Consider the following 13,382-nt stretch of genomic DNA (forward strand, 5'->3'; position numbering starts at 1 on the left):
TCACTCTGGTTCTTCTGAAGTCTAGGCGTACCCTCTGCCTGTCCCGTCCGAGTGACTACACCTCTACTACTCATTTGGTGGGACCAATTCCAGGTGCCAATTGGTTGCAGCACCTGGACTGAGTAGTATTTGTGTTGAATCAAAAGCCCCAGTTGGTGCCTGTCCATGGTGCTGACTCACCTTGGCTCTCTAGCCCTCTGGAGCTGACCAAGGCCCCGCTCCTTTCTTTGTAGCTCCCTGCTGGCCCCTGGGTTGCCACAATATACGCTGTAAGAGCTTTCGTACCCAAACCACTGCACTGTAAGAATTGTAAAGGATTTAGCCATGTTCCAAGTGTGTGCAGACGGACAGAGTATGCTGAAGAACAGTGTAGAAGGCTGATGTGGTGATTGTGGTGGGGATCATGATCCCGAGTTCCTGGAGTGCCCTGTAATGGTGAAGGAGATTGAGGTGATAAAAGTAAGAGCGGTCAAACAAAGGCTATTAATAGAATTGAGAAAACAAGTGATGCTAGTGAAGACATGGTAGTGGTTGCATCACAGCCTGTAGTAAATGTTTGCTGCCAGTCGAAAGATTGGATTTTGTGGCGTTCATTGCCACGGTTATAAACTGTATGGTACAAGTCTCAAAGACTTCTAAGAAACTGGCATTATTGTGGCAGAAAAGTTTTTGGGACTGGTGCCGGAGGACCCGCCCTCCCTGGTTCCCCTAGAGCCTGTGAAGGGATCAGATTGGTTTAATTATTTTACAGAAAAGTTGTTTATTTAATACATTTTTTGGTAGTTTTTTGGTAGTTTGTTCCGTTTTTTGGGAATCCTGTTTCCATCCGGCACAGTGGGTGGCGGGATGCACATTAAATTGTGCAATCGCCAATATACCATAGTAGACGAACAACAAGAATAACAACAACATGAACATCCTTGTTTGGAGGAGGGGGGCATTCAATAACCCGTACAGCTGGTGGCGGTAACGCACCATTAACATTAGATGCCAACCGCCGTTAAACTCCATCGACGAAGAAGAAGGAGGAGGCGGGCTATGATAGCCTGAAGTCTCGCGATAGTTTCCCTCAAGGCAGTCAATGTTTCATGGTGGCCCTCCGTGTTTACAAATTCGCAGCCTGACTTGATTTCGTGACTGCTGCTATATAACTCCAGTGTACGGCTACGTTGTAAGCAGACTTCTAGTCATTCGAAGAACAGTGATTACTTTGCCGAGGAGGCTGGTAAACCTAATAGAGAAATCGTGAGGCAGACCAAATTGGTAACTTGCTAGCTAGCTGTCCATCAGTAGTTAACTCATGTTTTGTAGTTAGTTTGCTAGATAGCTTGTCAGAAGATACCGACTGGGATCGGAAGGCAATCATGGTTACATTTAGACACTGGAGCAGGAGTGAGATATCAGTCGGAAAACGTACCCCCAATGCAGGGATGGGATATGCGACTGTACAGTACTCCAAATGTTACCTTTGTCCACACTGCGCCATCGAGAATATTAAAAATACTACCCGTTTTAATGGGAAAATGCACTTTTTGTCCCCGTGCAAACTAGCAGTGGCCAAATCAGCCATTATGGAATGGCACATTGCTTGAACAACAAATGAGCTGATTGTCAGACACTGCCATTCCAAAATTGCTGCGATGGCTACTGCTAGCTAGCATGAGGATGAAAAGGACAGTATTTCAATCTTCTCGAAGTATCAGTGTGGGTAAAAGTTGGAGTACAGTGGCATATCCCATCCCTGCATCTAGGTACGTTTTCCCGACGCCAAAGCGTCTTAACGTAACCATGATTGCCTTCCGACCCCAGTGCAGCACAGTGTAAACAAGCGTAATAGTAGGGTTGGTATCTTCTGGAAAGTTATCTAACTAATTGCTGAACTAGCCATAATATAATCAGCCCATCATTAAATATCGTTTTAACAACACTGCTAGATGTAATTTTGTTGATTTTTGTGATGGTGTGCTTTATCATTGGTGCTATTGCTACCACGATGTGTTTTATTTTACGTGTACCATATATGTTTTGTCTTATTCTCATTCAATTTCTCCTCCATTCTTTCTACCCTCCAGTGTCCCGTGGGAGCTGTGATGAACCCACTCTTCCCCCAGACTGAGACATCCACACTGCAGGAAGAAGCACTACCCCAATAACACCAACGTCTGACACAGGCAGACCACCAGGGAGCCAGAGGAAAGAAGATTTGAGAGGAGGCACAGAGGGATAGAAGGGGAAAAAATAAGAGTTATTGAGATAGATGTCTGATCCAGTAGAGAGTGGTGAAAGTGGGGTTGCGGCAGGCGTTGGGCAGGAGGCAGAGGCCGATGGTGAGCTTCCTCAGTCAACCCCACATCTTCCACAGGGGTATAGCCTGGAGTTGGGGGAGAATCTGGAAGAAGAGACCCCTTCAGCGGCTAAACAGCCCAGGCTGTGTGGAGAGGGGCTGAGTCTTGACCCCTATGATACATATAGAGGACCCATAGAACAGGCCAGAGGGGGTCAAGAAGTCTTGGCCGTACTGAACCAAGATGGAGGTAAATTACTCATTTTTGTATTTTAGCTGACAAACTTATCCAGAGCGACTTACAGGAGCAATTAGGGTTAAGTGCCTTGCTCAAGGGCACCACAACATATTTTTTTTTACGTAGTTGGCATTGAACCAGTGACCTTTAGGTTACTGGCCCAACACTCTTAACTGCTAGCCTCCATAATGATGAATGGAATAATCAGTGTTCAACGGTATCCTACATTTCTGTCCATAATGGTGAATGGAATAATCAGTGTTCAACGGTATCCTACATTTCTGTCCATAATGGCGAATGGAATAATCAGTGTTCAACGGTATCCTACATTTCTGTCCATAATGGTGAATGGAATAATCAGTGTTCAACGGTATCCTACATTTCTGTCCATAATGGCGAATGGAATCATCAGTGTTCAACGGTATCCTACATTTCTGTCCATAATGATGAATGGAATCGTTAGCTTTGGACTAGTAACTTAGTAGTATTTAGCCTGTGACTATGGGAATCTCTTACAGGGGCCACCCAGCCAGGTGAGATTGAAGGAGGAGCCGAAGAAGGAGCGAATCATCAGAATGGAGACTGGGGTCCTTGTGAGGATCATGGCACGACAGAGGGAGGAGAGGAGGAGGAACAGGAGCACAGCGGCCCAGCTGAAACCCCTAGCGAAGGACTAAAGTATGTGAAGCATTTTAGGATTATTCTAGATAAATACTGTAGAAGCTAATTGATATATTACGATATTTGAAAATACATTTCGGGTGTTTTTTGGATGCCCAAACCTTGTAAAATATCCGCCCGTTGCTTACGGTTTTTCCATGTCTTTGTATTTTTAATTTGTAATGTACGTCGCCCTACTCCTATCCTCCGTCCCTGCAGCCTAGGCCTCGACTTCAACCAGAACCCTCAGATGCTGACTGGTTCCTGGGCTGAGTACTCCACCCCCCCTGAGAACTACCTCAAGGGCTGCAAATGGTAACTCCCTCTTAAAATACTGTTCCTTGGTTTATTGCATGGCTTTAGCATCCATTTAGCTACGAAGACTTTGAATTCAATAAAACAGAGTATCTCTCTGTGTTACATTGCCTTCAGGAAGTATTCACACCCCTTGACTTTTTCCAAATGTAGTTGTGTTACGGTCTGAATTTAAAATGGATTAAATTGAGATGTTGTGTCACTGGCCTACACATAATACCCCATAATGTGAAATTGGAATTTCGTTTTTAGAAATGAATAAAAATGAAAAGCTGTAATGTCTTAAGTCAATAAGTATTCAACCCCTTTGTTATGGCAAACCTAAATAAGTTCAGGAGTAAATATGTGGACTCACTCTGTGTGCAATACTAGTGTTTAACATTATTTATTTATCATTACCTCTGTACCCCACACATACAATTATCTGTAAGGTCCCTCAGTGGAGCAGTGAATTTCTAACACAGATTCTACCACAAAGTCCAGGGTGGTTTTCCAATGCCTTGCAAAGAAGTGTACTTATTGGTAGATGGGTACAAAAAAACCAAAACAAAACACATTGAATATCCCTTTGAGCATGGTGAAGTTATCAATTACACTTTGGATGGTGTATCAATACACCCAGTCACTACAAAGATACAGGTGTCCTTCCTAACTCAGTTGCTGGAGAGGAAAGAAACCGCTCAGGGATTTCACCATTAGGCCAATGGTGACTTTAAAACAGTCACAGAGTTTAATGACAGTCATAGGAGAGAACTACGGATGGATCAACAACATTGTAGTTACTCCACAATACTAACCTAAATGAAAAAGGAAGCCTGTACAGAATAAAATTATTCCAAAATATATATCCTGTTTGTAATAAGGCAATAAAGTAAAACTGCACAAAATGTGGCAAAAACAAACTCTATGTCCTGAATACAAAGTGTTATGTTTGGGGGTAAATCAAACAACACATCACTGAGTACCACTCTTCATATTTTCAAGCATGGTGGTGTCTGCATCATGTTATGGGTATATGGGTATGCTTGTCATCGGTAAGGACTATGGAGTTTTTTTAGGATGGAAATAAATGGAATAGAGCTAAGCACAGGCAAAATCCTAGAGGAAAACCTGGTTGTCTGCTTTCCAACAGACACTGGGAGACAAATTCACCTTTCAGCAGGACAATAACCTAAAACACAAGGCCACATCTACACTGGAGTTTCTTACCAAGACGACATTGAATGTTCCCGAGGGGCCTGGTTACAGTTTTGACTTAAATTGGCTTGAATATCTATGGCTGTCTTGACAGAGCTTGAATCATTCTTTTAAAGAATTATGTACAATCCAGGTGTGCGACGCTCTTAGACTTACCCAGAAAGACTCACAGCTGTAATCGCTGCCAAAGGTGATTTTGACATGTATAGACTCGGAGCTGTGAAAACTTATGTAAATCAGATTTTTCAGTGTTTTATTTCCTATAAATTATCAAAAATGTATAAGAACATGCTTTCCCTTTGTCATTAAGGGGTGAGGAGATCTTTTTTTGCTTTAGCCATGTTTTAATTTAGGCTTTAACACAGCAAAATGTGGAATAAATCAAGGGGTATGAATATATTCTGAAGGGACTGTAATTCTCCCAGGGCCCCAGACGGCTCGTGCATCCTGACCAACAGTGCAGACAACGTGCTGCGTGTCTACAACCTCCCCCCTGAGATCTACAGCTACAACTGGGACCTGCTCACGGAGATGGTGAGGGCGCCACTACATCACTGATCTTCACTCCTGGTTAGTGCTGAGTGATTAGTGCTTTTTGACGTCGGTTTGATTATTAAAAAAATAATCACTATTTTCCATTTCGCTTTCAATCATTTAAAAAACAAAACATTAAATGCGTTATGAAATGATGATATTAAAATGAATTTAGAGCTTTTTAATGGAAACATATTGAACATTCAATTGCCAAAACATTGAAAATATTCCATTTTCTCTGTCAGGTCCACATTGGGTAGACATCAATAAAAAAAAGCTAATTACTACGAAATAATACAATGTTTCAGTTGTGTATGTTCGTTTTTATTTGAGAACTTTATTTTTCATTGCTTAGTCATCATCTCATCTCTGCTCAGGTAGTAGCAGCCAGCCAGCCAAACCATCTAACGTTATCTCTGTGCTCCCCATACTGTACTGTCTTTAGTCATTCTATTTAGCTAGGCTAGTCTGCCTAAGTAGGTTGCAGAGCTGTCTGACAAAGTCATTTGACTAATTCTTCAAAGTAGATAAGGCATACTTTGAACTTTTTCTATTCTTGTTGTTGTTGTGTACATTCCTCGCTCATTGCGGTCTATACGGTCTTTGTGTATCGAACCTAACGTAGCAGGCGTCTCTGTCTGAGACAAAAAATGGGTGCAATGGATTATGGTCATTGTAGTTAATTACCACGTTTCTGCACTGAACTAGCAACATAAGCTGTCCTATCCTGTATAGTCCTAGATGGAGGACTTGACCCCCCCCCTCCCTCTCTCTAATGGTCTCCCCGTCCTACAGAGTCCAGTGTTGAAGATGGCAGAGGGGGATACCATCTATGACTACTGCTGGTATCCCAAGATGAGCTCTCTGGATCCAGACTCCTGCTTGTGAGTTCAGCAGCCCTCCTCTACTACTACCACCACCACTCATATCAGAGATATGCCACTTAGCATTAGATTATAAAGAGATGTTTTATTGTCACATACTGTAGATCGGATAGGTACAGGGGAATGTGTCGTTTTACAGGATCAACCATAGTAGTATAGCGGCCCTCGGAGCAAATTAGGGTTAAGTGCCTTGCTCAAGGGCACGTTGACAGATTTTTTTCACCTTATCAGCTCATGGAATCAAACCAGTGACCTTTCGGTTACAGGCCCAATGCTCTAACCGCTAGGCTACCTGCCGCCCTATATCCTGTATCAATGCGGTTTATAGTCTTTGACGGGTCCCAAAAAGTTGGACCCATTCCGAAATGGATCCGTGGCTTTCCCACCTGACTTGATATGCGTGAATTAATTAAAAAAAGAAACGGAGACCTGTTCTGAATGGACCCGAGGCGAGTCAGACCTGTTAGGAAAAGGCCCGTGCTGGTTCGGATACGAGAAACCAGTTCAGCTCCTAGAGTGATATTGGCCAAATGATCCACAGTTAACTGCCTACAACAAATTACAAAAAAAAACTATTTGTTACGTTTCGATGTGTAGCATATTCAAAACTGTATAGCCTATTGTTTTATTTATTGATTTATTTTTTTACTGTCAGATTTGAGCACTAAATGCATTAGGGCATTGCATGCATATGAGCCCACTGTATGATAATATTTAAAAACATTATATAAAGGAAAAGAAGCTTAGCCCTAGAGAGATGGAGAGTAAGATGGAGATATGCCGGCGTCATGTTCCCAACACCGAAATTCATTTCTTTATACTTGTCAGGCTACTACTGCTATACAGATACAGGTGTACAGGAGGAGGCTACTATGTACATTTTCCTTCAGAATATTTTTTTTAGAAAGATGAGCATCTTTATATTGTTAGATTTAAAGGAGTAACTGATAGGCCTAAAACATTGTTCTTCACCTCAAGTTCAACTGTCGGAGCCAGTTGGTGTGCTGGTGCCCACTGCCTTCATAGTCCTGCAGTAGCTAAGCCTAATAATAGCCATACCACACCAAACCTTCACAAGAGTTTCTTACTTTTATATTCCCATTATAAAGTTAAGTCATTGTTTATAGGGAAAATAAGAACATGTTCTTATATTGAGGAATTAAATTAAGTTTTGCATCTCGCCGCCTTTTGATTTTTGCTTTTCATGGTTTAAGTGCAAGTAGCCGTATAGTAGGCCTACCAGTAATTATATTGCGGCAAACACAACATTATAGTTGGAACTTAATTTGGTCAAAGAAAATGTCTCAACAGAATGAAACAAAACACTTTTTTTTTTAAGAACTGGTTTAAACCTTCACAAAAGTTTAGAACAGGCTAGGATAATGCAGCAATTAGGCCTACCAACAAAGGTGAGTGCCTACTGTAGAACTACCCAACAAATGACGGCAATAGGCTAATGATATTTATTTTACAACAGGCCAACTTTTAACCTTCAGCTAAACACGTAGCACAAAATGTAAAAGACAGTTCGATCTTAAATTAGCCAGTGAAAATGTCTAAACAAAATGAAATAAACAAACTTGCTTATTTAAAGAACTGGTTTGGTTTCTTAAATAGGCCTATAATGATAAAACTAATTATAATGAATACAAAAATAAATGCGTTTAAGTTGCATTAAACCTCAAAAACAATATGCACACAGTCCATTTGGCCGCACCAACTTTTCTCTCATCTTTGTGCACTACAATATTAAAACTTGTCCCTGGGGACATTCCCCTTGTCGGCTTCTTTTCACTATACTCTTTCTCCTCTAACTTTTGTTTTCACTTCAATGAAAAAGGCCTCAATCTTCTCAATCAACAGTAGACTGGGGTGAGCTGCCAGAACCAGTTTCAGCTCGACATAAGCTATACATTTTATTGAGTTGCAATTGGCTGACACAGATAACAAGCTTGCACAGTTCTCATCCTCACACACATTATATTAACAGAGTACCGGTCCAATCGGTAAATACATTGTAATTGCACATACCTGAGACCTGTGGCAATTATCAGACCCGACTCCGATCCGAGACCAAAGTCAGAATTTAGGACCCGGACCCGCTACGGTCCCAGGTTGGATCTCGGAATTTCAGGTCTGTTGGACACGTGAAGACTTCTACCTTGCGGTAATTGAACCCACAACCTTGGTTGCTGACTTAACTGAGCCATGCTACATTGTATGCGCTGTACTGAGTTCCATATTCGACTGTTGACAGTGAAAATGGAGTCAGTGCTAGTACTTGAGCACTGTAGTTTAGTTGTTTTGCATCTAGTTGCTAATCTGTAAAATCATCATTATTTCTCTCTCTATTTGAGGAGTCTTGGCCTTTTCCCCTTGAACCCCAGTGCTGTCTGTCTGTTTGTTTGTCCGAGACCTGTGGTGCTTTAGGTGATGACTCACCCTTTAACAGAACGAACAGAAGAACTAACAACTCCAGACGCTTTTTAAAGGGCCTCATGATTTCCAGACTTTTGGTTTTCTCCTGGCTCTCTCGCTCTCTCTCTCTCTCTCTCTCTCTCTCTCTCTCTCTCTCTCTCTGTGTGTGTTTTCTAGCCGTACAAAAGCACGCAAATTATTAAGACATTGTCTGTGCTGTGGAAAGCTGAGATCAATGGCGCCCAGCCGTTACTGTGGAGAATGCCGTTGTTACGGGCAACGCTGGTAGGGCCTACTAACGAGGCCTCCTTAACAACAGCATCCCCCTCCTCCCATGGTTCCTCTCTGATCAGTGCCCAGCGTGGGCCGTGGTCCACCCCACGGAGCGAGGGAAACAACATCTCCTCTAGATGAAAGGGAATGAGAAAATAAAAAAAAGGGTCATTGTGTGTGTGTGTGTGTGTGTGTGTGTGAGAGAGAGAGAGAGAGAGAGAGAGGTGCACACCATAGTCAATACAAGAGCATCAAACCATAAACCACATGCAAAATATCTCTCCATGGCAAGAAGAGAGGGGGAATAAGAATAAAGAAAGGGAGTTTAAGAGGGAGAGAGAGACAGGAGTCAAACAGGGTGGAGGATGAGAGCATAAACAACCTGAGGAGATGATTTATGTGAAGGATGAACCACTTAAGAGCTGGGGCCTGAGGAGCCAAGGATGAGGGGGCTAGTCAGAGCTGACACCCCATGTCAACTGTTATCCTTCATCTGTGTGCGTGTTCAGATGGCACAATGTTATTTTGGACCGGTTCGCCTGGTGTTAAGGGTTACAGAGTGGAGTCCGGTGGAATGACGTGGCCTTAGCGTTTCCTAAACATCTGTTCGGGGCGTCAAACGAAACATGGACATATACACTGAGTGCACAAAACATTAAGAACACCTTCCTAACATTGAGTTGCACCCCTTTTTGCCCTCGAAAGAGTCTCAATTCATCGGGACATGAACTGTACAAGGTGTGGAAAGCGTTCCACAGGGATGCTGGCCCATGTTTACTCCAATGCTTCCTACACATGTGTCAAGTTGGCTGGATGTCCTTTGGGTGGTGGACCATTCTTGATACACACGGGAAAAGGTTGTGTGGGGAAAAAAACTGCAGCATTGCAGTTCTTGACACACTCAAACCGGTGCGCCTGGCACCTAGTACCATACCCCATTCAAAGGTACTTTAATATTTTGGCTTGCCCATTCACCCTCAGAATGGCACACACAATCCATGTCTCAAGGCTTAAAAATCCTTCTTTAACCTGTCGTCTCCCCTTCATCTACACTGATTGAAGTGGATTTAACAGGTGACATTAATAAGGGATCATAGCTTTCACCTGGATTCACCTGGTCAGTCTGTCATGGAAAGAGCAGGTGTTCCTAATGATTTGTGCACTCAGTGTATGTTCACTCTTTCTCTCCCTGTCTTTCCCTTTCTCACCATCTCTCCCCCTTTCTCACCATCTCTCCCCCTCTCTCACCATCTCTCCCCCTCTCTCTCCATCTCTCCCCCTCTCTCTGCCAACAGCCTTGTCCTGTACTCTCCTGTAGAGAGTGTAGAATAGTTGCTGGTGTTCCTCCTTTGTATTGCTTTCTGGGCCGGCGTCCAGGCTAGCTGTGGTGTACCATTATAATGGGGTGATTCCCAACAGCCAGAACAAAGACACAGTGCCATAACAGCACTGAGCCGCCCAGGTTCATTTCCTCTTGGCTAATTGAGCTTCAATTCAGACAGTGATGTTTCGGCGTTTGGTTTGTTAGGTTCACTGTTTGGCTGTGGCCCCCCGCAATTATGTGAGTTGAAAAGCCACAGCCATGCGGCATGTCTGTTGACAGATCGTTTTTGTCCATTATAAACCCCAGTGCGACAACAAACTGCTATTGTTTCTGAATAGATAGTAGAGGGGAGGAATGATATTAAAACTGAAATGCATAGTAAAGTCCTGAAATGGCCTCAGTGGGGTGTTTCACTGATGACGCCAGATGAATCTGGCACAAAGCAGTGTCGGTGTGTGTCTGTCAGTTATTTTTCAACGGAGATGAAATGAGTGTGTGTGTACATTACTGCTCTTCCAGTTGTCACCACCACTCCCCATCCTTTTCTCTCCTTTCTACATCCTTCCTTTTCCTCACTGTCTTTCCATTCCTTTCCTTTCTCCTTCCATCGTTCCCTTCCTTCTCTAGCCTCCCTCGCATCATGTTCCATCCTTCTTCCCTGCGTCCCTCCGTCTCTCACCAACCGCTGTCTCTCTCTCCACCAGTATAGCCGGCAGCAGTCGTGATAACCCGGTCCATATCTGGGATGCGTTCAACGGGGACCTGCGTGCCAGCTTCAGACCCTACAACCATCTGGACGAGCTGACCGCAGCCCACTCCCTCTGCTTCTCCCCAGACGGGTCACAGCTCTACTGCGGCTTCGACAAGACAGTCAGGGTGTTTTACACAGACAGGCCTGGACGGGACTGTGAGGAGAGGCCCACTATAGGTGTGGAGTAGAGTCCAGTAGCAACAGAAACAATACTGGGTACATCTTTATTTGGGGAGTTCCCTTACAGAGGGTTTATAGAAGTGCTATTAAATCTCAACTAACTATCCCCTAACCCTATTCTTAACCCCTAACCCGATTCTATAGATGCTGAGTGTGTTCCCTCTCCTCTCCAGTGAAGAAGCAGGGTCAGGGTCAGAGTGGCATCATATCCTGCATGGCATTCAGCCCGTGCCAGTCTGTATACGCCTGTGGCTCGTACTCCCGCACCGCAGGCCTCTACTCCTGCCAGGACGGCTCCCTGCTGGCCCTGCTGCCGCCCAGGCACCACGGGGGCATCACACACCTCGCCTTCTCACCCGACGGACACTACCTGTACACTGGCGGGCGCAAGGTAGGACGACACAAAGAGAGGCACGGGGCTCAAAAAGTTGTCCGTCTTCTTTTAAAAACGGACACACTGCTCACAGAGAGAGATTGGGGAAGAGGAACACAGTGTCACAGTGGAGAACGTGGTGGTTCTCCACATGCAAACACGTGCCCACATTCACGATCAGTGTTATTGTTGCTCTTGTATGTGTCGAGGTGTTTTGAATGATGATTTTGTGTGTGTGTGTGTGTAGGACCCAGAGATTCTGTGCTGGGATCTGAGAGACCCGGGCAAGGTTCTGTTCTCTCTGAAGAGGAAAGTGGCCACCAACCAACGCATCTACTTTGACCTGGATCCGTAAGTCTAAACCTGGGCCTTCTAGATAGACTATGTGCTAGACTGGGGCATCCCAAAAGCACAAGGTTTCTTTACTCCACTCTTTTCATTTGATGCTGATTGCTGCCCCTGTGTCTCTGCAGGTCTGCCCGGTACTTGTTGAGTGGCGATACAGAGGGGGTGGTGTCAGTGTGGGACACCCTCACAGCTCCCCTCGATGGCAATGAGGAGGTACTGCAGCCTCACCTCCAGTTCCAGGCTCATAGGGACTGCACCAACGGCATCAGGTATACCAGATGGTTGTTGATGGGCCTCCCATATGATTTATTTGGTTGTCTACTGACTTTGCAGAAGTGTATTTTAGTCATATTTGCCACTTTCTGATATTTAACTACATTTCTTTCTCTCTCATCCCGCTCTCTCTCCCGTTCGCTCTCTCCCCCAGTGTCCACCCCTTCATGCCGTTGCTGGTGTCAACCAGCGGGCAGCGCCAGTTCCTCGACCCAGGGGACAGTAGCGACGGAGACTCCTCCGACTCGGGTTCAGAGGGTGATGTTGTAATACCACCAACCCCAGAGGTCAGACAGGACATCGCCCTGACTCTGTGGTGGGTCGGACCACTCAGCCCAGCCAGCGAGGGGGGGCAGGAGGATTGATTGATTGATGGTGGAGTAGCCCAACTCAAACCCCTCTCCTCAGGACTGAACCAAATGTAACTTCAAACTGCCACTGAGTAAAGTTTACTACAATATTGGGAGTACTTTTTCTGTTGAGTATGCAAACCAGTGTGTTGAGTTGAGTCCCTTGGATTCAGCGAACAACAGTTTCCCCAGTTTCAAAGCCAAGGTACAAACTATGGTGAATGCTAACGTGTTATTACGAATGAATGGTAACATGCTACTATGCTAACTGAGTTCTTCCCCATCTCAAACGACCATGTCATTGTAAAACCACAGCCAGACCAGGCCCACTGTGTTGGAGGAGCACAGTGTACATTGTGTTGTATGGACATCTATCTACTTTCCACTCATGTTTCTCCGTGGGAGTGTTCCGTTGTTTACCTTGTTAGTCTGTATAGCCTGGTCCCAGATATGTCGGTGTTGTTTTATGGTCATTGTTTAGCATGACAATCTGGGATCAGGCTATCGTCTATAGTCCTGCCCAGAATAACCAAATACCGCAAGTTTAAGTGCAATTCAGAGCTTTGATTTGTGAATATTATTTGTATTGTTCTAAGTGCCAAGGTGTCGCTATACGTGCGTCAGTAAATGTATATTTTTCTATAGCCATGATGAATATTTAGTTTCTGAATGTATTAAAATCGGTAAGCAGTTGGCACAATTGCTGTAACCACAAACAAATGGAGAGTGCAAACGTCTTTTTATAGTGAATACAATGTCCGTGAGAGATGACGACACATCGACATTGGTCCTTTTCCTTTCCCAGCGGTTCAACATGACACTCAGTAGAGGATTCACTGCGCACGGCCGATGTTCCTGTACAGTCTTAGTCCTGTGATTTCTTGTGGCAGTGTGGATAAAATGATCAACAATACTTGTATATGTAGAATGCCTGCTATGCTGCTTTTGTGTTGTAGCACAACTTATGTTTGTATAAGTTA

The 13,382-nt window shown here is 44.2% G+C and overlaps 1 protein-coding gene across 2 annotated transcripts; it reads left to right on the forward strand.

The window, feature by feature from the left end:
• Positions 1-913: 913 nt before the first annotated feature.
• On the forward strand, positions 914-13,122 carry LOC115194364 (telomerase Cajal body protein 1-like). Of its 2 annotated transcripts, none has more exons than XM_029754011.1 (11): positions 914-1,171; positions 2,073-2,534; positions 3,041-3,200; positions 3,402-3,497; positions 5,120-5,228; positions 6,024-6,112; positions 10,832-11,055; positions 11,232-11,449; positions 11,679-11,782; positions 11,905-12,048; positions 12,207-13,122. In XM_029754011.1, exons 2-11 carry the CDS (start codon positions 2,258-2,260, stop codon positions 12,415-12,417), a joined length of 1,632 nt encoding a protein of 543 aa, XP_029609871.1. In that variant the 5' UTR covers positions 914-1,171; positions 2,073-2,257; the 3' UTR covers positions 12,418-13,122. The 2 variants fall into 2 exon arrangements, with proteins under 2 accessions (XP_029609871.1, XP_029609870.1); XM_029754010.1 differs by having other exon boundaries at positions 915-1,263.
• The last annotated feature ends 260 nt before the right edge of the window (positions 13,123-13,382 follow it).

The sequence above is a fragment of the Salmo trutta genome, chromosome 5 (assembly GCF_901001165.1).
Source record: "Salmo trutta chromosome 5, fSalTru1.1, whole genome shotgun sequence".
NCBI lineage: Eukaryota > Metazoa > Chordata > Actinopteri > Salmoniformes > Salmonidae > Salmo > Salmo trutta.